The 25,087-nt window shown below is 37.4% G+C and overlaps 2 protein-coding genes across 13 annotated transcripts in view; one reads left to right on the forward strand and one right to left on the reverse strand.

The window, feature by feature from the left end:
• Window positions 1–25,087, reverse strand: part of zgc:158263 (ceramide kinase family protein) — an 867,176-nt gene that overhangs the window by 336,072 nt on the left and 506,017 nt on the right. The gene's annotated exons all lie outside the window — the stretch shown is intronic.
• LOC127618391 (sodium channel protein type 8 subunit alpha-like) overlaps window positions 1–25,087 on the forward strand; it is a 74,871-nt gene that overhangs the window by 5,742 nt on the left and 44,042 nt on the right. For all 12 annotated transcript variants that reach the window (XM_052090802.1, XM_052090804.1, XM_052090812.1 and 9 more), the window contains exons 2-4: window positions 20,316–20,434; window positions 21,437–21,526; window positions 23,277–23,405. In XM_052090802.1, the coding sequence (XP_051946762.1) occupies window positions 20,316–20,434; window positions 21,437–21,526; window positions 23,277–23,405 (338 nt within the window). The remainder of the gene's footprint in view (window positions 1–20,315; window positions 20,435–21,436; window positions 21,527–23,276; window positions 23,406–25,087) is intronic.

The raw sequence follows: 25,087 nt of genomic DNA on the forward strand, positions 1-25,087 counted from the left end.
GCTCAGAGCTAAGTGTGGTTCTAAGACTTCAGCAGGTCCACCACACCGAACTTCACCAAATAACACTCCTTATTTGTGCTAATGACGCTAAATGTGTGCCTGCACTGAAGTATTTCCCTGCCTCTCTCTCTCTCTTTATATCTCTCTCCCTGTCTCATGCCTCTGCCTCCTTCTCATACAGCGCATGCTGACTGTTATGTAACCGCCCGCTCTATGGAGGTTTCAGTCTCTTGATGCAAACCTCATGGAGGAGCATATGTGAAGAAAGGTCCAAAGGAGCTGAAGGATGCTAAATGCAGCATACCAAGAATAGGCATTATAATAGTGCCATTGGCTCTTGTTAAATCTAAAATTAGCATTTTTTTTAATTTTTGGATCCCTGGCTTTTCATTCACATAACATAGCTAGGTATTGTTCTGTGATCTCAGGGATTTAAAATAGCAATATTAAAGAATACCATGATTTAAAAAAAAGAAGAAGCAATAAGCCACTCAAAGCTTTGCTTCGTACCAAAGAACACCCATTACTGTTGTAAAATCACTGTAAAGCACTGACATAGCCTATTGCATTTTTAAAACATAGATAACTGCACTATAATAGAGGACACCAATGTTTAATAAACAGTTGAACAATAAACAGTTTTTATTAATAAAAATGAACAATTCTTTCACAATGTATTCATTATCCTAACTAGGCTATTAATGCTTGAAAACTTGGCGCATTAATATGGAATGTACGGTCACAGATGTACGTTTATAGTAATTTTATAATGGCTTTTATTGCAGCTCAACCAATCAGAATTTAGAGTCAGAGGTATCCACTTTACAGTATAATGGCTTTTATTATCATATACTTTGCCAGCATTATGATCAGATCTCCCTGTGCCCCCATAGGCTTCCATTGTCCTTTTGTTTCCCCGTGCTGGGCTCTGCTTACAGCCTGCAGCAGTTTTGAAACCTGATTCTCAGATTCTCAGTGAAGCTCAGAGCAGCTTCCTTCATAGTGTAAAACCAGCTGAGAAATGGGAGCTGGCAGCTTTTAAATTCAGACCCATGACACTATCAGAAGCAATTAGCCTCTTTGTTAGTGGAGCAGCTGATGAACCCTGAGTCCTAAGACCCCCCACCCCAACTAGCATAGATGAGTCGTGAGGCAGTGATGTGGGGCTATTTTTCGATGGGGTAGATATTTTGAGAACACATGAATTGCAAATAGGAGAGTTTTAACATGATATACCTGGGTGATCTTATTAGGATTCTTGGGTATTAGAATGTAATGTGTAAAAATACTTTTTTTGTATGTTTAGTCCTATATAGACAATGAAACATACAATATTGACAGCATCTAAATGTAAACCCTTTACAAATGCACAAATACCTATGAATACTAATGAGATCCCGCTGGGTTTACGAAAGTTGGGCATATTCCTGGATGTACCTCCTCCTTGGTCCTGGAAAAAATTCCCAATTAAAGATTATTTTTAAAACCGATATCACAAATTGCATACTTCTGCATTATTCTATGGCATTTAGTAGTGTACATAGTGTGAGAAGTGTGTTCACGTGGAAAATACAATTAAAAGAAGAGTACTATGAGTTCCCAGATTATGTACTTCTTCAACTGAAATAACAGTGTGTTTCTTATTCACTTCTTTGAGGAAAATGGGAAGAAATATCAGATAGATTTGGCTATTTTAATTAAGAAAATCCTGTGAAAATGCTGTTGTGTCAGACAAAGCCAAAAAACAGTAACTGATTATTGTATTGAAAAAGAAAAGAAAAGAAGACTGCTGCGGCTGCTATATGCTGGATTCATGGTTTAGAGTGATTGTGAAACATCAGACCCGATTCAAGACTAAATCTATCATCACATCATGACAACAGCGGTTCCAGCAGGAACATAATGATGAGAGAACTGTACAAAATGCCTGAGAAAACTTGAATTGATCAAAGTGGAGTGCTGCTTATATGGGGTTTCATGCTTTAATGTATCAAACTTCTCATGGGAGAAGTTTGTGGTTAATACTATTTTTAAAGCAACATCAATAAAGCAAAAATATTCAATGAACCTCTGCAGGGAGGTTGACGATATAATCGGATATTGTGATATTTTTTAAGCCGATTATCGATTACTTGTTTTTAACATATTGCCAAGCCCTAGTTTGAAATGTTACTTCTGTCAGCTGAAAAACGGCGAATGCTTCCATATTGAAAAAAAGGTTGATGTTCCATTTGACATGATGATACTACATTTTGAAAATTCATACATTAGATGGCAGAGTGAATAGTGTAAGTCTACAGTGTATATTGCATCATTTTGGATTTTATGCTAATGTGATTTTATCTGTTTTGCTCACTTAAAAATAAATATCCCATATTAAACATATTAGCAAACCAGAATGCTGAAAATTATTTACAAGCAGGGCACATTTCTGATTGTGTAGTTTTTTTTTATTGGCTAAAGGCTCGACCACATTTACGTTTGCATAGTGAAATTCCATAGGTGAAAATGGCGTGGGAAAATGTTAAATGTTCACCCAAAATGAAAAGTCTCCCATCATTTACTCTCATTTACTCCGCCTCAGCTGGGACTGCCTAAGGGAGACGCGGGTCCACTTTTGTAAGGGGACCGTATCGCGGACAATACACCCGGGGAGTCCGCGTAGGATTCCTTGACCTGTGGAGCACCTATTCCAGTACAGGGTAGATTATGTAACTGCAGTGGATTGGGTCGGCGAGTTCCTCCGCTGAACTGCGGACCCACAAGGGCTAGGGAGGAATCATCCAGGGATCCGAATATGCGGAATCTCCTGGGGGATAAAGCGCACAGTTTTACCTCGGCTGAGGGAAAGGGCGCTAGGTGCAAGTGATCCACCCGGTCAGTCCGTCAGCGTGTTACAGAGTTCTACCGGCTCAGACTTGAGAAAACACGGGACGATACTGACTCAACCCTGAGATTGTAAAAATCTTGCATGGGTATTATGTGTTGCCCAACCCGCTGCTATACAAGAGGACGCAACACTCCTTGTTGAGCGTGCTCGGACCCGCAAAGGGGGCGGCCTGGGTGTGATAGGCCAATGAACTGGCATCCACGACCCAGTGGGAAAGCCTCTGTTTGGAGTCAGCGTTCCCTTTCCGCTGTCCACCAAAGCAGACAAAGAGCTACTCAGAACATCTAGAGCTCTGCGTGCGGTCCAAATAGGTACGCAAAGCACATACCGGACACAGCAACGAAGGGGCTGGGTCTGCCTCCTCCCGGGGCAGCGCTTGCAGATTCACTACCTGGTCTCTAAAGGCCGTGGTAGGAACCTTGGTCACGTAGCCCGGTCGCGGTCTTAGGATCACATATGTGTCTGCCGGACCGAAATCCAGGCCAGTGTCGCTAACAGAGAATGCTTGCAGGTCCCCGACCCTCTTGATGGAGGCGAGGGGGTCATACTCTGGGAGAGTTAAGTTTTAAAGAAATTCTATATTCTAAACACTAAAATGATTTCCTTGTCAATTGTGAATATTCAGTGTAGATAATTACGAAGTAATGCCCATACAGAGGTCACTGCTAGGAATGCACCAATGTATCTATCGGCTGCCGATATTTATCGGCCAATTATTCAGATTAAATTTTTTTTATTGATTCACATATTTGAACATAGAAAAACAAAACATATATACACAGAATCAACATTAACCCCACTATTACCCCTCCCGCCTTCAACAACATCCCAGTGGTCGCACATGATATAGACACAAACAAAAATAAAAATAAAAACATAAATAAAAAAAATAAGAACTATAATAATAATAATCACACATCCATAAATGACAGATATCAAAGAATCTCAACACACTACACTCATATAGGTCACCGAGTGTAGTAACCCCCCTCACAATCCACTCTGATCAGCAGAAATGGGACTTATTACTACATAATTTGGGGTTCAGCCATAAGCTCGAGGCAGCATTTAAATAAATATCTGAATTAAACACTCTGGACATTTTTGTCCATATCGAGTACAAATGCGAGATAACGGGGTGTAAATTAACTTCTCCAGTTAGTTTGATAGACAGGCTTTGCAATGGCAAAATAGGGGCAAGAACTTCCTGTTTAATACAAGACCTGGGAGGGGCTCTTATAGGTGGAAGTGACAAATGAGCCAAATGTCTGAGACTGAACGCATAATAATAAAACAAAATCTAGGGTAGCCCTAGTCCACCTTTGTCAATCGGCCTATGCAAGCTTACTGAAATGTAATCCAAATGAAAGACTGGAAAGCCGTTACTGGGCAGTACTCTGTAAGAGCTAAAGCCTCGGATTAAGACCAATTGACTCTGTATCCGGAGAACTTAGAAAAAGAATGAATAATTCTGTGGAGGCAAGGCATAGATATAGTAGGGTCGGACATAAATAATAAAATATAATCTGCGTAAAGCAGAAGCTTATGCGCCATACCTCCTACCATCACCCCTGCTGGCAAATCATCCTCCTTTCTTTTCGCGGCTGCTAATGGTTCCAGGGATCGACAGAACTATAATGGGGAACCTGCCAGGTGCCCCTATCTAGAGTAAAATAATTTGAAATTAATCAATTTGTTTGTACCGCCACTATCGGGTGTCTATAAAGCAACTTAATCCATCCAATAAACGTACTCCCAAACCCATACATCTACAAAATCTTAAAAAGATTATCCCATTCTATCATATTAAATGCCTTTTCTGTGGCACCTGAGATGGCAGCGACTGGAGTCTAAACATTCGTTACTGACCACATGATATTGAATAAACACCTAATGATATCAGAAGAGCTGCAGCTCCGAATAAACCCCACCTGATCTATATGTATAAGAGATGTCATAACTTATTTAACATAACTCATTTTTTATTTTTTATTTTTTTACAATACTTTAACGTCTAGCTTGATCAGAGAAATTGGACTGTAACTCTTACACTCACTTGGATCTTTGTCCTTCTTAAGAATCAGACTGATCCAGGCATGTGTCATGGTTGGCAGAAGTTTTACATTCTTTAATGATTCTGTATAATCTTCTAACAAAAGTTGAGCAAGTTCTGTTGAATAAGATCTAAAAAATTCAGCAGCAAAGTCATCTGGTCCTGGAGCCTTGCCTGTAGGCAGGGCCTAAATTACCTAGCCAAGCTCCTCCAAGGTTATCTCAGAATTAAGAAAATGTTTTTGCTCAGTTGTCATTTTTGAGAGTTCTAAATGTTACACAAAGTTTCTAATATCTTCATCAGTAGACTAAGACATGGAACTATAGAGATCAACATAGAATTCTTTAAAAGCACTGTTAATATCAATGGCCCAAGTAAAAAATTCACCACCAGCAGATTTCACTGAGGGAATGGTAGAAAAAGACTCTCTCTGCTTTATGTATCTAGCCAAAAGCTTCCCTGCTTTATCCCCCAACTCAAAGTAAGATTGTCTTGCCCTGAATAGCCAAAACTCCATCTTCCGAGACTAAATAGGATTATATCCGTATTTTAATTGGGTCAGGTGACATTTTACCACTTCAGCTCTGCCTTGGCACTTTTAATATGCCCTTCCAACTCCACGAGTTCTCATGCTTTTGGTTGAATCTCATGATTTTTTGTTGAATAAGGCATCCTGCATGATCCGACCCCTAAGAACTGCCTTAAGTGCCTCCCAAGCCACACCCACAGAGGATACTGAGGACTCCATATAAACATTGATTTCAGCCTTTAACATTTGTTGGAAATCAGGATTTTGCAAAAGGGATACATTAAAGCGGTAACTATATGATTTCTTTTTCTCTATATGTGGCAGGGTGAGGCAGAGCTTGAGGGTAATGGCTGTTACACTTGTAAGGCGGGTGCCAGTGAGTCTGGGCTTCTCCTCGAGAAAACAAAAGGCTCTCATGAGAATTAACACCTGAACCCTTTCTCGCATATGTAATAGCAACATCCGAGATGCAACAGACTGTGCAGCTAACACCTCCCTTCTAAAGACTCTTCATCTCACTCCTCCTCCTCACTTAAAGCTCACTAAAAACCTATGCAATGTTAGGTATATCTACTGTTTTTACACACATGTTTGGTATCATTTAATGTGTCTCAGTGCGCCTGGTAAGCTGGTCTCATTCTCCCAGCCATAATGAAAAGCTAAAAGAAGTTATAAAATATGTGAAATGTGGTGTGCCCTTCCCCAGATCCCCCATACAAACTACCCCCTGTATGTAAATCTATAGGAAGCAAGAACCCATTCAATTACAAAATCTGATCCCACAGTTGTGAACCCCTCAACAGGGGACCAAAATCTAATTATAATGACAGACGCCACCATTTGGTAGGTTTATTGAATTATCTGGGTTTATAAGGAGAAGGGACAAAAGGTTCTGGGAGTCTGTAGGTAGACTTCCCACACGATCGCTGTGTGTAGTTCTTGTTGCCAGGTAAATATTTCTATAAATTCCTCGATTTCTGAATTGTTGTTATTATACTTGATTGATGATTTCACTCGATGAATTGGATTTTGAATTATTGTTCTATTTACCTGGTCAATAAATTGTAAACATTTGATTTATTCTGACTGACTCTTTTGAAATTGCTTTTCCCAAACAGATTGAACGATTCGTATGTTACCGCAAGTCTGCGTTAGATTAGTGACGACTAATAATTGGCATCGATTCAAGTGTACTTGGTTTGCAAAGACAAAAAGGGAATTTCCGTTTAGAAGAGCAAACGCTGCTTGACTAATCTAAATTCGGGTGTCTAACCTCTGTTTTAATTTGATGTTTCTCCAGATAAGTGTACGTGGGAAACCACGCATGGCCAATCCAAAGCTATTATAAGAGAAGTTATGTTGGTCAACTTACATCTGTAATAGTGGCCGTGACCTCTACTGAAGAAAACGTTAAGTTACATTCAAGTGTATGCAATTCCATGGGGCTATACTGAAGTATCTTTGATTGTGTGAACGTGAATGTGACCGATCTCAGGTATATAGCAATTACCTCTGTTTGATGATCCAATACTGGCCGCTTGTGATCGTGAGACCCACGGTGTAGAGAAAACACTCGAGGACCTCAAAGTGACATAGTTTCTTAATCTAAACGGGTAAAATATAATTAAAGGAGTTAAAGGAATAATCAAACATTCGCTCACTTTTAATATATCATTAAAAACCTTTTCATTTATGGAGTCAAATGAATAAACGAGGTAATACATAAGAGAAAATGTATTTCATTTAATATTGTTGTGTTGCGTAACAAGAAAGACAGTAACGCGCAGAGACCTTCACCCGTATTATTGGAGACCGTCATTGGACCGATAAACGGGCTTACACACTCCTCCCTCAAATCTGCTCTCAGCCTCTTTACTTTCCACATCTCTTAGGCACTACGAAATATTATTCTGGCCCACGATAATTCAAGCATCTAATTTATTTCTGATGATTTGATATAGCTCTGTGTTGACTCAAGGTAATGGTGTTTTGCATTTACATTTATGCATTTGGCAGACGCTTTTATCCAAAGCGACTTACAGAGCCCTTATTACAGGGACAATCCCCCCCCAGGAGCAACCTGGAGTTAAGTGCCTTGCTCAAGGACAAAATGGTGGTGACTGTGGGGATCGAACCAGCGACCTTCTGATTATCAGATTACCAGTTATGTGCTTGAGACCAAATTACTAAAACTTGTAATTTTTGGAATATGGAATATTGAGGGATTTTCTTTGTTGAAATTACACAAGCTTCTATTGATGTCACAAATGACTTTGAAGCCTCTCTCTCTCTCTCTCACTCTCTCTTGTTTTATGGCCATTAGCTGCTCCCCTCACCATTCTCTTTTACATCAATCAACCTCTCTCAACTTATTTATGTTTCTTGACATTTTTCTCTCTCCATTTTTACTGAAACACTCAGTAAAAATGCATCACCCAGTAACATGATCTCTAGTTTTCTCTCTGTTAATCTGATGTTTTTAACTTCAGATTAAATATTAAAATTAAATCAATTGAATTAGAAGATTATAGTAAATAAAGTTCCAGTAAATACATATGTGATGAGAGGAAGGTGGGGCCGGGCCATGACTATGCACCAAACGGGCTAATCAGCCGAGAAGAGGGATAGATGAAGCAGTTTGGGAGAGAGAGCCACATGCAGCTGCCATGTGTGTTTATGTTTGTGTCTTTTTGTTTAAGTTCTTATTAAAAGATTAATTAGATTCTTCAGCCAGTTCCCACCTCCTCCTTTCCCATTTTAACCCTGTCACAACATATAAAAAACATAATTTTTTATTTTCATTTACATTTTCCAGATTTTTACTGCAATCATAAAAATCTGTCTTCTCACACATTTTAACGTTTCTCGCCAGCCTTTACAGGATTAGTTCACCCAAAAATGATAATTTGGTGATAATTTCAGAATGACAAAATCAGGCCATCCAAGATTTATATGACTTTCTTTCTTCATCAGAACAGGATTTAAGATTTTTAGGAAAGTATCCCAGGTTTTTAGATTCATCCAATGCAAGTGAATGGACACCCATTTTTGATGGTCCAAAAAGCATATTTAGTCAGCATCAAAGTAATCCACACGACTCCAGACGATCAAGTAATGTCTTCTGAAGTGAAGCTCCCTGTAAACACTCAATGCCTCCTTTTGCTGTCACGTGACGTCATCACGTTGGGTTGTTCATGTGAGAATTCAGAAGGTCTGCACTGTTTACCACAGAACCAGTGGGGATTTCTTTAAGACTGCAAGGGAAGCTCAGCTTCCCCTATAATGTCAAAAAAATAATGGTCAAATATGTACTATTGTGTAAACAATTTATTGACTAAAAATGCGTTAGAACACGTTCATCTCGAAGACGAGTTCGTTCAGAATCAGCTACATTACATATAGCAGGTCGGCTGACTCGATTTACTTCTCATACATTCCCGTAGCGTCAGTGCATTTCCCTGTTGAAGCCCAGCGTCCATTGACTTCAACGGGGCTGCTCTGAACAGTTTTTTTCAGTGCTCCAAAAATAGACGGTCATTGGATAAATGCTGCGATTATGTCCCGCCCACGGACGCTCAGCGTCTCTGGGGGTGAATGAGGAGTGGGCTGGCCCAGACTCCGGGCTTCCGCGTGATGATTGGAGGATCTGTCGAAAGACTGCATCTCCTTTTGATTGACAGCGAATCTGTACTATAAGAAGTCACTGAAGCTATTTCGCGCTCAGTCCCATCGCGGATTTCTCAAGTGTAGTCGAAAGACAAACTGCTGCAACCTATTTCTTTATATTTGTTTGGCGAAATTGCTAGTCAATTTGCATAATACATTTCACACAATTATACACCACATTCCTTGTTTCAGTTTTACCAAGTTTAATATATTTTGTTTTAAAGCGTTCCTTCGTTTGTTCATTCGTTCGTTCGTTCATTCATTCATTCATACAGTAGGCTAGGCTAGCGTCGTACGGGTGAAACTGCGCATGATGGCAGACGGTGCTAATATTGTCGACCTGATTTTGGCAAAGCCATTTGAAAGTCTTCCTTACGAGGAAAAAATTAGAATTAAACAGCAGGGCAGATCAACACCTAAGATTGATTTAGTGCAAAAAATAGGGTAAATAAGTTTATAATGTAGGCCGAAAATGAGCTTCCCCTCTTTGAAAGACCAGCAGCCGCCACTGCACAGAACGTACTTCACGCAAGAGTTAGGCCAATTCAAACAGCTACAGAGAGCTGGCAGAAGCGTGGATTTAAAGTAAAAAAAATATTAATTAGTGATTTGTTTTTCACACAAACTTATTGATGAACTTCAGTAGACATTACTTGATCCACTTAAATCATGGGTATTACTTTAATGCTGCCTAAATATGCTTTTTGGACCATCACATTTTTTTTGTCCATTCACTTGAATTGGATGAAGCTAAAAATCTTAAATCCTGTTCTGATGAAGAAAGAAAGTCATATATTTCTGGGATGGCCTAAGGGGGTGTAAATTATCAGCAAATTTTCATGTTTGGGTGAACTATTCCTTTAATTGACTTTTTATTATCCTTATATTCTGTCTCCATCTTCCTCAATGCTTATTCATTCCTCTCTGGGCTGTCTTTCTGTCCTTCTCTTAATCTCTCTATGTCTTTTAGCTGCTCCACTCTGAATTATAAAATTTTCAGTAGTTGTGCAGCCTGTCATGCATTAAAAAGAGGAAGCCCACATGCGCTTCTCTTGTGTGGGTGTGTATGTTTTTGCACGTGTCATCTATAGATGTGTGTGTGTGTTTGTGTGCTATATAGAAAGAGAGTATGGGCAAGGGCAAATGCATTTTTGTACATGCATCGCTTCTGCATTATTTTTTCATCTTCTGTTTCATTCTTGTGGCATGAACTATAGGCTTGTGGTTAGAATGGATCTTTTTCATCACTCTATGCCTGTTTTTAATTCAGTATCTTAGAAATTTTCCGTGAGAAGTTAAACCCTGTGGTCTCACACACCGGCTCTTGAGCAGGTGATATTTGTTGCCTGAGCAGGTATTTGTATGTAGGCTACATGGTGGCCTGATTCAGTCTGACCCAAATAGACCTAGCTCTATATTTATTTACATATACAAGGTCTTATTTACTGAGGTACACTTCCTTAGGGGCATAGTTTACCCAAATAACTAGATGAATGTTGGCTCTTATTGTTTATGTGATTCAATAAGCCTGTAATTTGAGTGTGCTATATGTAATTAAAGGGAAAGTTCACCCCAATATTACAATTATGTCATAATTTACTCATCATCATGCTGTTCCAAACCTGTATGACTTTATTTTTTCTGTGGAACACAAAAGGAGATGTAAGAATTTTAGCCCCAGTCACCATTCACTTTAATTGCATCTTTACTTTTCCGTACATAGAAAGTGAATGTGACCGAGGCTAACATTTTGTCTAACATCTCCATTTGTGTTGGGTTTGGAACAACTTAAGGATGAGTTATGTACATATATTTTACTAAAAGTAGGCTTTGTCATGGTGCTGAAGAGTTTTGTGTGTGTGTGTGTGTTCCACTAAACTCAAGCATGTAAAAGGAGTGCAGGGGTGCATCCTATTTCTGCAAATACCTATTAAACTTTGATGGCTGAGAGCATATTTTATTTAAACAATTATAAGGTTATCGAGTGAATCACTGGTGAGCTTATGTTGGCTTTTTCGTGGCCATGAACATGCTCTGCAAAAATGTGTACAAATTCAACCATATGCTACAAAACTTCACTGCAAATTCAACTGGACAAGATAGAGAAGTGTGCAAGCACAGCAAGGAATAATTTTTGGTAGCACCAAGAATGTTACATTTAAATATGTTGACACATTTTCACCTCTTCCAAATGTGTTGATCCTCTTAAAGGACAGGGCGGGAATTTTTTTTTGGAAATAGTTTTGTTTTCCCTCGCAACATGTTTTGCATTCTCTCTCAATATTTTGTGTTTCCTCGCAATAGTTTGCGTTCCCTCACAATAAGTTTTGCATTTCCTCGCAATAGTTTGCGTTCCCTCACAATAAGTTTTGCATTCCTTTGCAATAAGTTTTGCGTTCCCTCACAATAGTTTGCGTTCCTTCGCAATAAGTTTTGGGTCCCCTCGCAATAGGTTTTGCATTCCCTCACAATCATTTTAGTTTTCCCTCCCAATAAGTTTTGGGTTCTCTCGCACTAAGTTTTGCATTCCCTCACAATAGGTTTTGTTTTCCCTCACAATAAGTTTTGGGTCCCCTCGCAATAGGTTTTGCATTCCCTCACGATAAGTTTTGTGTTCCCTCACAATAAGTTTTGCGTTCCCTCGCAATAAGTTTTGCGTTCCCTCACAATAGTTTGCGTTCCTTCGCAATAAGTTTTGGGTCCCCTCGCAATAGGTTTTGCATTCCCTCACAATCATTTTAGTTTTCCCTCCCAATAAGTTTTGGGTTCTCTCGCAATAAGTTTTGCATTCCCTCACAATAGGTTTTGTTTTCCCTCACAATAAGTTTTGGGTCCCCTCGCAATAGGTTTTGCATTCCCTCACGATAAGTTTTGTGTTCCCTCACAATAAGTTTTGCGTTCCCTCGCAATAAGTTTTGCGTTCCCTCACAATAGTTTGCGTTCCCTCACAATAAGTTTTGCATTCCCTCACAATAGTTTGCGTTCCCTCGCAATAAGTTTTGCGTTCCCTCACAATAGTTTGCGTTCCTTCGCAATAAGTTTTGCATTCCCTCACCATGAGTTTTGCATTCCCTCGCAATAAGTTTTGCATTCCCTCACAATCATTTTAGTTTTCCCTCCCAATAACTTTTGGGTTCCTTCGCAATAAGTTTTGAATTCCCTCTCAATAGGTTTTGCATTCCCTCACAATAGGTTTTGCATTCCCTCGCAATAAGTGTTGCATTCCCTCGCAATAAGTTTTGGGTCCCCTCGCAATAGGTTTTGCATTCCCTCACAATAAGTTTTGGGTCCCCTCGCAATAGGTTTTGCATTCCCTCACAATAAGTTTTGTGTTCCCTCGCAATATCTTTTGAATTCCCTCACAATAAGTTTTGGGTCCCCTCGCAATAAGTTTTGCGTTCCCTCACAATAGTTTGCATTCCTTCACAATAAGTTTTGTGTTCCATCGCAATATGTTTTGGGTTCCCTCGCAATAAATTTTGCATTCCCTCGCAATAAGTTTTGGGTCCCCTCACAATAGGTTTTGCATTCCCTCACAATAAGTTTTGGGTCCCCTCGCAATAGGTTTTGCATTCCCTCACAATAGGTTTTGCATTCCCTCGCAATAAGTGTTGCATTCCCTCGCAATAAGTTTGTGTTCCCGCAATATCTTTGCATTCCCTCACAATAAGTTTTGGGTCCCTCAATAGGTTTTGCATTCCCTGCAATAAGTTTTGCATTCCCTCACAATAAGTTTTGTGTTCCCTCGCAATATCTTTTGCATTCCCTCACAATAAGTTTTGGGTCCCCTCGCAATAGGTTTTGCATTCCCTCACAATAGGTTTTGCATTCCCTCACAATAAGTTTTGCGTTCTCTCGCAATAAGTTTTGCGTTCCCTCACAATAGTTTGCATTCCTTCACAATAAGTTTTGTGTTCCATCGCAATATGTTTTGGGTCCCCTCGCAATAGGTTTTGCATTCCCTCACAATAGGTTTTGCATTCCCTCGCAATAAGTGTTGCATTCCCTCACAATACGTTTTGCATTCCCTCGCAATAAGTTTTGCATTCCTCGCAATAAGTTTTGCGTTCCCTCGCAATAAGTTTTGTGTTCCCTCACAATATGTTTTGCGTTCGCTCACAATAGTTTGCATTCCTTCACAATAAGTTTTGTGTTCCCTCGCAATATGTTTTGGGTCTCCTCGCAATAAGTTTTGAGTTCCCTCGCAATAAGTTTTGCATTCCCTCACAATACGTTTTGCATTCCCTCACAATAGTTTGCATTCCTTCACAATAAGTTTTGTGTTCCCTCGCAATATGTTTTGGGTCTCCTCGCAATAGGTTTTGCATTCCCTCACAATAAGTTTTGTGTTCCCTCGCAATATGTTTTGGGTCCCCTCGCAATAGGTTTTGCATTCCCTAACAATAAGTTTTGCATTCCCTCACAATAGGTTTTGCATTCCCTCGCAATAATTTTTGCGTTCCATCGCAATATGTTTTGCATTCCCTCACAATAAGTTTTGTTTTCCCTCGTAATAAGTTTTGGGTCCCCTTTCAATAAGCTTTGAATTCCCTCGCAATGAGTTTTGCATTCCCTTACAATAGGTTTTGTTTTCCTTCGCAATAAGTTTTGTGTTCCCTCACAATAGGTTTTGCATTTCCTTGAATTAAGTTTTCCGTTCCCTCACAATAGTTTGCATTCCCTCGCAATAAATTTAGCGCTTCCTCGCAATAGTTTGCGTTCCCTCACAATAAGTTTAGTTACCTCAAATAAGTTCAGTGTTACCTCGCAACAGTACCGCCACTCCCTATAAGCAGACTACGCAGTCTGCGTAGGGCACCAACTCCCTAGGGAGGTACCATATTAACCTAGGAGGGCACCAGAAAGTCCAACGGCTGCCCTTACTCGCACGTTATACATTATTTAAGGGCCCGAAAGCAGTTGCGGAACATAGACGACCGCTTCACGTTCATATCACGTCCTTTAAATACTCATACGTGAGACACGTTTGAAAAATTACCACCAGGAGGCGCAAAGGGACACTTTTGTCACCATCGTTTAGTAGTGTGAAGAAATTGAGAGTTATTATGACTAAATTGTTTATATTATTATTTGTATTGTTTTTTTAAACATGTTGATGTGTAGAAGTTGATCTAACAATGCAAAATTAATGGCAGTATTAAAGTTATAGTTTAGTAAGTCCATGAATTGATACAAATATTTTTTTTTTTTTGAATTTCAGACTTTTTCAATAAATTAAAACTGTTGCTTCATAGATATTATCTATTTAATTATCTTCCTGAAAATCAAAATGAAAATACATTGTGAACATGCATAATTTTATTTGTTATCCCTTATGAAAAAACATAAACAATGCATGTAATTAATGACGTTAACCCATGTTATAATTGACCCAACTAGTCATCAGTGTTAGACTAAATGCGTTAGACCCGCTCATAAGCATATATACTGCTGTAACTTTAAAGAATATTATTTAAAAACAACACAATAAGCACACAGACACACACAGACACACACACACACACACACACACACACATATACATATATATATATATATATATATATATATATATATATATATATATATGTATATGTGTGTGTGTGTGTGTGTCTGTGTGTGTCTGTGTGTGTCTGTGTGCTTATTGTGTTGTTTTTAAATAATATTCTTTAAAGTTACAGCAGTTGGTGTAGAGTTGTTAAAAACAAAAGGTCTTTAAATGTCACATGTGGACTGATAGCTCAGGGACTGTGCACTCACATCAACTTGTACTGTCTATTCCTGCAAATCGCAGATTTGAGACCAGCTTTACTTATCTTATTGTCTGTTTAGAAAGTAAACTACATCCAGCAGATTCACAAAAATCAATTTGGTGCAGTGGCTGCTACTGACACTGTGCCCTGTAAGATCATTGTTGGTCATTTTTTCATATGAAATTGTATTTTTTTTTTTTTACATGGTATTTAACTTGTCATCACGATTGTGTTTTAAAGGTAAAATCATTGGCGATACGGTCGCATAGGGCGGCAGCGTTCATGAATACATGTTAAAATGTATTATTCAAACTTATTGCATTATACGGTAGCCTACAATAGCATGAGAATAGTTTACAATAGTGTGGAACATTGTTGCTTTTTGTCACATTATGTGCATGCTGCAGCTGAGCGAACCGAGACAACGAGCCCTGCGACGCATGTAAATTACGAACGTAGTAATAGTGGGGGTTCCCTCTGTGTCATTCTCCAGTGTTACAGTTTAACTGGGGCTGAGTTCTGAATAAACATACTACATAATGTTGGCATCCTTGTACAGATGAAAATAAGTGGTATAATTAGCCTGGGAATGGCAGAATGAAGCAAAACAAATAAAAACTTAGCCAGGCAGGAGTTTCGATCTGGTTCAAATACGGTTTGATCGGCGCAACTTTCATATTTACATTTATGCATTTGGCAGACGCTTTTATCCAAAGCGACTTACAGAGCCCTTATTACAGGGACAATCCCCCCGGAGCAACCTGGGGTTAAGTGCCTTGCTCAAGGACACAATGGTGGTGGCTGTGGGGATCGAACCAGCGACCTTTTGATTACCAGTTTACCAGTTATGTGGTTTAGACCACTACACCACCACCACTTTCACAGTTTGAGCTATTAGGTGTCGATAACAGTTGAGAGCAACTATATGTTCAAATGAGGTTTCTTTATTCGATGTGAAATGGTGCACATTATCATGCTATGTTAACGCAATGTTAACTTGTGCTTCACGTTCACAATATGATGGTCTTGTCAGATTATGACATTGTATGAAATTTGAACATCTTTTTCTCGTCAAAATGCTGTTCCCAAATATTATGTGACATTATAAAATCAATCAGTAATTGAATGAACAATCCAGAATTAATAAAGCCCTGAGTTTGTTTGTTATTAGTGTAAATATATTTTTTCAATGTATGTTGATAATGTAATCGATCATATTCTTGCCTGGCAACATGTGAGTCCCCACTGCACCTTTTTCAGCTCAAACAAAATATTAAAACACCTCCTCCCCCCATGGAGTTAAGGTGTGAATTGCTGAAGCGCTCTCGATAAAAAGTGTTAAAAGTGTCCTAAATCCCTAAATAATGCTCTAAACCGATTGGAACACAGATCTGTCCTGACGTCCTATACAAATAAAATAACCAGTATCACCATGATATTTTGTAGTAAAATAATTTTATCCACATAATTAATCATGGTTACTATATTAACACCATATTACTGTAGTAAAAAAAAAATAATAATAATTCCATCAAAACATTATGGTTACTACAATATTACTACATTAAAACTACCTTTTATATTATTTTTTATTAAATATATATATATAGTAATAAAGAAAATATTAAGAGTGGATTCAAGAAATAGAATGGGAAAAATAATACGGCAAATGCAAAACTGAACCCTGGTCGTACAGATCAACGTTGGTCGCACACCGTTACGTTACGGTCCACTCCATTGGACAAATATTTTACAAATAATGTGGTCAAAGTACTAACTTCCACCCTAATTCATGTAATGGAAAATTGTGATTCTTTTTCAAATATTTTCAAATATTTAATTTGAAAAGTAGCCTATATTGCTCCCATAAATTATGATTTTATTCTCTTTTTCTTACGTTTTTATTGCCAAGATTATATAACATAATATGACACATTGGTATATGTCAGTGTTGTGGTGTTTTTAAGTTTGTTGTTGTTCTTTTTTCTTCTCTTTTTTCTTGTTTATGGCAGTTGAAAAAAAAAGCTTAACAAGCCCTTACCACCTCCAATTTAATGATTATTATGTTGGGAGAAAGAGCTCTCAACATAATAATCATTATGTTGGGAGAAAGAGCTCTCATTTAGCACTGGCCTGTTGAAATTCTATGGTTATAGTGCTCCTTAGCGCAGAGGAATTAAGTATCAGTTCATCTGGAGTTGATAAATGCCCATTGCTAGAAAGGCTGGCAAATCCTTCAGCAAAAACTGAGACATGGTAAATGGTCTGCACTTATATAGTGCCTTTTTAACCTTAACGGTATTCAAAGCGCTTTACACTGTGACTCACCCATTCACACACACATTCATACACCAATGGGGGCAGAGCTGCCATGCAAGGCACTAGCCTGCCATTGGGAGCAACTTGGGGTTCAGTGTCTTGCCCAAGGACACTTCGGCATGTGGAGTCATGCGGGCCAAGATTCGACCCTGCGAGTAGTAGCTGACCCGCTCTACCAACTGAGCTACAGCCGACCCACTCTCATTAGTACTCTACTGATCTCTGTGAAGCTTTTATTTTTTATTTTTTTATTTGAATTTAAAATATTCATCATACATTTCTGTATCAAATTTAGGTTGTTGTACTTCCAATTTATGTTCTTACCAACATCTAATTTCCATATTTTCCACTTTCAGACTTCCAAGTATCGACGAAATAGTCGGTATTATAAAAAAATCTAAATCCTCAACTTGTCAGTTGGATCCTATTCCAGCGTACTTGGTTAAAGCCTGCTTACGTTCTCTCTCTTCTTTGTTTCTGGCACTGTTCCTTCTTCACGTAAAACTGCTGTGATATCACCTATACTTAAGAAACCGGGGGCTGATTCAAGTAACTTTGATAATTTCCACCCCATTTTAAATCTACCATTTCTTTCTAGAATACTGGAAAGGGTTGTTGCATCCCAAGTCCATGATCATCTTTCTGATAATAGTCTGTACGAGCAATTTCAACCTGGTTTCTGCACATATCATAGTGTTGAGACTGCATTAATTAAGATTTCTAATGACTTATTGTCAGCTGCTGATTCAGGTTTTCTGTCTATACTTATTTTGTTCGATTTGACTGCGGTATTTGATACCATCTCACACAGCATTATGTTGGACAGATTGGAATCGATGGGAATCGGGTACTGCCCTGACTTGGTTTCGATCTTTTGTTACGGGTTGTACTCAATTTTTACAGCTCAAGCACTTTATATCAAAGCCTTCATACGTTAATACTGGGGTTCCACAGGGATCAGTCTTAGGTCCTCTCTTGTTTATTATTTATCTTTTACCTATGCTGATGACACCCAACTTTACCTGTTCTCCAAACCTACCTCTATTTTTCCTCCATCTATCCTCTCAGATTGTGTAGTTGCGATGAAAGAGTGGTTTACATCAAAGACTTCTCTATAAACTCCAGCTAATACAGAATTCAGCAGCACAAATGATTTGCAGAACTCCTATAACTGAACACATTACTTCCATATTACAATACTTGCATTGGTTCCCGGTTAAATATCACATTGACTTTAAAATTCCTCCTTAAAATCATACTTATTTTACCTTCTTCAAATCCACACTCCTCCTCGTACTTTAAGATCTTCTTCTGCACTCACCTTTTGTTCTCTGTCGAGATCGCACAACATCTATGGGGTCTAGAGCCTTTAGACATGCAGCTCCTTATTTATGGAACTGGATGTGCGAAACATTGAAAATCTTCTGGTTTTTAAATCTCGCCTTAAGACCCATCTTTTTAGGCAGGCTTTATGTGATTGCTTTTGTGTTTGTATTATGTCTGTTCAGGCTGAAATAATGATTAATTGTTGTTTAATGTTATTGTTTTGTTGTAAGGCACCTATAAATACAATTTATAATAAGAAATAATAATACAGTAACAATATTTTAACCATAATATTTGTTGTGAACACATAGTGATAATATAGAAAAACAAATACAATGGTAATAAAATTTATAGTTTGCATTCCCTCGCAATAAGTTTAGTGTTCCCTCGTGTTAATTTGCATTTCCTCGAAATATATTTTGCGTTACCTCCCAATAAGTTTAGTGTTCCCTTGCAATAGTTTGCATTCCCTCGTAATAAGTATAGTGTGTCCTCGCAAAAAGTTTAGTGTTTCCTCGCAATAATTTTTGTGTCCTCGCAATAGTTTTCATTCCCTTGCAATAAGTTTAGTGTTCCCTCGCAATAATTTTGCATGCTCTCGCAATAGTTTTGTACTACAGTAACAATATTTAACCATAATATTTGTTGTGAACCCATAGTGATAATACAGGAAAACGAAAACAATGATAATAAAAATCTTAATTCTGTGGTATTATGATTTTACTATGCAAATAGCATAGTTTAAGTATGGTTTTATTATAGTAATGTTGTGGTTACACTTTACAATAAGGTTACTTTTTTAACATAATTTAACAATATTAGTTAACTTGAACTATCAATGAATTATACTTGTATAGCATTTATTAATCTTGGTTCATGTTAATTTCAACATATACTAACACATTTTTTTAATTAAATGTAGAATATTTTACCATAAGTTAATGCACTATTAAATAACATACTGTAAAATAACATTGAAAGAATATCAGTATTGATAAATACTGTACAAATAAAAAAACAGAAACAGAAAATTCCCACCCAGTCCTCTAAGGGGCTCCTTATATGTGCTATATATAATGCTTGCATTTTAATAAGCCTGTATGTATATATTTTTTCCCAAGGCCATTAGGAATTTGGCAAAATGGCCTAAAGACTTCAATCTTACAAACACCTTCACAGGAGCCCTCATTTAACATGCCGAGTCATTAATGCTTCTCCCAAATTCTCTTGTGTGTTCCGTTATTTTTAGCAAAGTATTCACAGCTATGGGAAGATGATTTAATGTTTAGGTGGTAAATTCTGAAAATTGTTTGTTAAAGTTACAATTCAGTTCTCTTTCTTTTTGCCAAAACACATACACACTTGATTTTAATGCCATTTAGCCTGATCATTTTTTGGTCTATGCATTGTATGGTATTTATTTATTGTTATATACTCTTTTTGCAATGTATTAATTTCCAGAGATTATGAGATTATGTTTTGCTTTTCCCTTTTCATAATCTTCTGTATTTGCCTGTGCTTTTTCCTTGCCAAAGAATATGATTTTAATATTAAGTAGTTTATCAACTTAAATATGTCTTCATTGTGATGCCTAATTTTATATAGCAGTAGAAGACGTTGGCATACTATTTAGATATTTCTTCATAATGTAGACGTGATACAGCAGATCCTATATCATAAAGGTTTTTCTGCTTGCAACTAATCTATATTTCTCTTTCTCATTGTGTGTCTTCTTTTACTTGTCTATCTTTCTGGCTTTCTCTCTTTTTCTTTCCACAGACGTTTATAGTGCTAAATAGAGGGAAAACAATCTTCCGCTTTAGTGCCACACCTGCCTTGTACATGATAAGCCCTTTTAATCTTGCTAGGCGAATAGCTATTAAAATTTTGATACATTCATATCCTTTTCAAGCTGTGCCTGTAGTGCATATAATACATTTGTGGATGTGTGGTTCACCATGCTGTAAATATCTGTCTTAAATATATAATATCAAAATAATTTTTGATGGAAGGAATAGCCTAATGCTAATGATTTCTGACCGTTTTAGTAAAGCAGTTCATATGACAGTGGGACTGTAACAGCATATTTTTGGGTGTGGATGTGTGTCATTTTTAGTTGCATGACAACAGTTTTTGTTTGACAGTGTTGAGATGAGATGGAGAGATAAATATGGTGGGGAGGGGAGCTCTGTTGTCTGTTTTCAGCATGTGTCTAGTCAACTGACAGAGCAGATTTGAGCAGGGATTTGTTGGGCCAAGTACATCTGCTTGACACCATGCAGCAGTAGCCTTTATATTTGATTCTTCCATTGTAAATAACTGCCAAAGTAATGTAGTCTTCTTTTTCATGTTTTACTCAGTTTTATTTATATATCAAATGGCTGATGATTAATGTTAATGTGGCCAAAACACAAAGCACAAAGCACAACTTAAAAAGGGTGCTTTCTCCATGGCCATAAATAGTTGCATTTATCAATGTTTTATTTAGATTGTTATGACAAATTTACCTCTGCAGCTCCTGCATTCTTAAGACATGTACTGGCAGATTTACAGTGGGGTTGATACTGTGCACAACAATGACACAATTATCACAAATATACCACAAAAATTCCATAAAATCCTTCTTGTTGTCCTCTGAGGACTGTTTGACTAATTTAATGGTTGATGTGGTTGTAGTACAAACATCCCAAAAGATTTAAAGTGCCCACAAAAATGTGATAAGAGCTGACAGCTGCTCCCTGCTGTGATATCAGCATTAGCAGTGATTTACAACTTAGTCCCAATTTGACATGTTCTGTCTGTGCTCTGTTGTTGTTGAATGTCCTGATTAAATGTTTATAATGATCTACAGTGTAAAATATGTTTAAATGTATTATTGTATTTCCTTAACTGGTACCCACAGTATTCAGCATGTTCATTATGTGTACAATTTTGACCAACTGTGTGTTCATGACGTTTAGTAACCCTCCTGAGTGGTCCAAACATGTAGAGTAAGTAAATATACTTACTACAGCATGATGTCTTTTGTCTCACAATTATCATAAAAATGTATTTTAAATATTTTAAATATACACTCACTGAGAACTTTATTAAAAACACCTACACAAGGCTCCAGATAATAAAAATTACTTAGGAGCCATTGGCTCCTAAACTGAAACATTAAGGAGCCAGATGGCTGTTTTTAGTTGCCAAATCACATAATTGCTCGATTTAGATTGATAGAAAGATAGAAAGCTGAGGAAAAAGAAGACAGCTGTTAACCCATTAATCTGAGGTTTAATAAACAGTATATATAGTTGAGAAGAAAAGTTTGCATTCCCTTTTGTCTCATAAATGTTCACACCCCATTAAAAATGTATACAAATATAAGAGATAAAACATGATTTTAATTTTTTATTTAGTACTGCTCTTCAGAATCGACATTATAGATATTTACAGAAAGTATAGTATGAAAATAGTAATGTGTTGTCTTCTTGAGCATCAATGGCTGAAGTTAATGTTTGCACCTTGTGTAATAGTTGTGTATGAGTCCCTCATTTTTCCGAAGTGTCAAAAGCTTTATCACATATATATATATATATATGCACTTTAAAATGCTTGAAATGTCCAAAAACAGAAGATTACATACAAAGGTGTACACTACAGTCTTCAAATACAATTCAATACAACTGGCTCTAACAAGGACAAAAAGAGATATGGAAGGCCAGATGTACAACTGAACAAGAGGATAAATACATCAGATTCTCTAGTTTGAGACCTGCTCAACACCAGTTTCATGTACAACAGTAAAGAGAAGACTCTTATGGGAAGAATGGCAAAGAAAAAGCCACGTTTGTAACCGAAAAAGAAAAGAAAATGTTAAAGTGGGCAAATAAACACAGACATTGGACAACAGATCATTGGAAAAGAGTGTTGACCCCATTTGATCTTTTGTGGGATCAGCTAGACTGTAAGGAGTGTGAGAAGTGACTGGTTCGAGCTGACAGAAAGGCTACAGTAACTCAGATATCCACTTTGTACAATTGTAGTGAGCAGAATAGCATCTCAGAATGGACAACATGATGAACCTTGAGATGGATTGAACACAGGCTCATCAAAACTGGACAGATATAGAATGGAAATATGGAGCCTGGTCTGATGAATCTCAATTTCTGCTGAGGCACATTGTTGGTATGGTCAGAATTTGGCACCTACAGCATGAATCCATGGACCAAACCTGCCTTGAGTCAATACGCCAGGCTTGGCACACTTGGGGCCCGTTAATACCAATCAATCATCGCTTTAATGCCACAACCTATTTAAGTATTGTTGCTGACCATGTGCATCTCTTCATGGCCACAACTGACCCAATTGACAATGAGTTCACTGTTCTTAATTGGTCTTCCAAGTCATTGGAATTGAATCCAATAGAACACCTTTGGGAAGTGGTAGAACGGGAGATTCATTGCATGAATGTACAGCTCATAAAACTGCAGAAATTTCTTTATTCAATCATGTCAACATGGACCAGAATCTCAAAGAAATATTTCTAACATCTTGTGGAATCCATGCCACAAATAATTGTTTTGAGGAGGGAGGCTACCCAGTATTTGTATAGTGTTCCTTATAAAGTTCTCAGTGAGTGTAATTTATAATGGTTAAACATACTTTAGTTCCAGTTGCTTAATTTAAGTTTATATTTGTTAGTTTGTCTGAATGTTATAAAGAGAACTGCAATGGAAATGCGATTCTTTCCCTCAGGTACACCTTCACTGGAATTTATACGTTTGAATCAGGTGTAAAAATCATTGCCCGTGGATTCTGTATAGATGGCTTCACATTCCTTAGAGATCCATGGAACTGGCTGGATTTCATGGTCATCTCAATGGCGTAAGTATTCTGACACCTACATGCCTTGCCACAAAAATGTTGCGGATACTGTGGGTGTCCCCTGTTTTGCTGGAAGCCTGCATGAAAAAGTAGTATCATAAAAGGCTATTTTTAAATTAATGACTTTAAAAAATAATATATCTGGTTATAATGCTAGAATATAACAAGAAATAATAAGAGGATCTCAATTATTTTAAGGAATATTCTGGGATCAATACAAGTTAGCTCAGTCGACAGCATTTGTGGCATAATATTGATTACTACAAAAAATAATTTTGATTTGCCTCTCGTTTTCTTGAAAAAAAGAAGCAAAAATCTGGGTTCCAGTGAGGCACTTACAATGGGGGTGAATGTGGCCAATCCATAAATGTTAAAATACTCAATGCTTCAAAACTGTATCTCCACAAGACATAAACAATATACGCATTAACATGATTTTTATGTGATAAAATCATTTACTAACCTTTTCTGTGTAAATTTATATCCAATTTTACAACTTCATTGACATGACGATGTAATGTTAACAAACCGTAAAACCCTAAAATGATGGTAAAATGATGAGTTAACAAATGTACTGCTCAAATATTATATTCATTTTAACAGAAGAATAAATATAAGTGCTTTTATACAATTATAGGCTTCACACCTATAAACCCATTCACTTTCATTGTAAGTTCCTCAATGCAACTTCACAATTGTAGCTATTTTTAAAGAAAAGGAGGGACGAGTCTAAAAAAATGTTTTGTGGTAAACATGCCACAAATGCATTTGATTATGTTTAACTTGTATTGAACCCAGAATATTCCTTTAATTTTCAAGGCTTACATAATTCAGGTCCAGATCTTATTACAAAACCTTGTCTGATTTGTTAAGTATCATTTAATTAATAGCAAAGCTAACTATATAAACTAATTTAGCAAGGGCAGTTACATGTTTATGATGGCTGATGATTAGAAACATTGGAACAAGCAAAACATTGTAAAGTTCTCTTTGAGAAGTGATACTGCAGAAGTGAATGTTTTTCAGTTTGAATCTTGAAGCATTGATGATTTGAGGGCACAAATTATAAATGAGGTGTGCTTCCTTTTTAACTCTTGTTATGCGGGGGACACTTCATTTCATAGTGCACTGTATAAAGCTGATATAGATGTTAAACTATGTTTCTAACTATATAATTTTTTTAGGTAGCATCTTTATGGCTGTGGATGACTTGTGCAGTTTTTTACCTGTACTTTTGAATCTTTTGACTGTCCTCTCTGCTGCATTGTAAAGACAGTATACCTGGTTTTTCAGAATACTCTCTCTTTTCTGCTATTCTAAGAATTTTCACCATTCATGTTTCAATAGACCAGTGTTTAGAGCCATCTCCCCACAGCCCACTCACTTCTCTCTCTGTCTTTCTCACACTCCTTTTCCATCTTTTACTCTCTTTGTTTTTAAAATCTGTCCTGTTTTCAGTTTGCTCATAGACAGACATACATCTGTCTATAACCTTCTCATGCGAAAATATGGCTGCATAAACATGGCTTGTATGGTAGTTTATGAAAGCTTTAGGTGTGGGAATAACCAGATATCTGGAAATATAATATTATCATTATACTTGAGTCAGGATATAATACAAATTGCAATTCTTATTTTGTGTGGTGTTACTGCAAAAATCTGCAATGCATTTCATTTTCGCT

This window comes from Xyrauchen texanus, chromosome 25 (genome assembly GCF_025860055.1).
Source record: "Xyrauchen texanus isolate HMW12.3.18 chromosome 25, RBS_HiC_50CHRs, whole genome shotgun sequence".
Classification (NCBI taxonomy): domain Eukaryota; kingdom Metazoa; phylum Chordata; class Actinopteri; order Cypriniformes; family Catostomidae; genus Xyrauchen; species Xyrauchen texanus.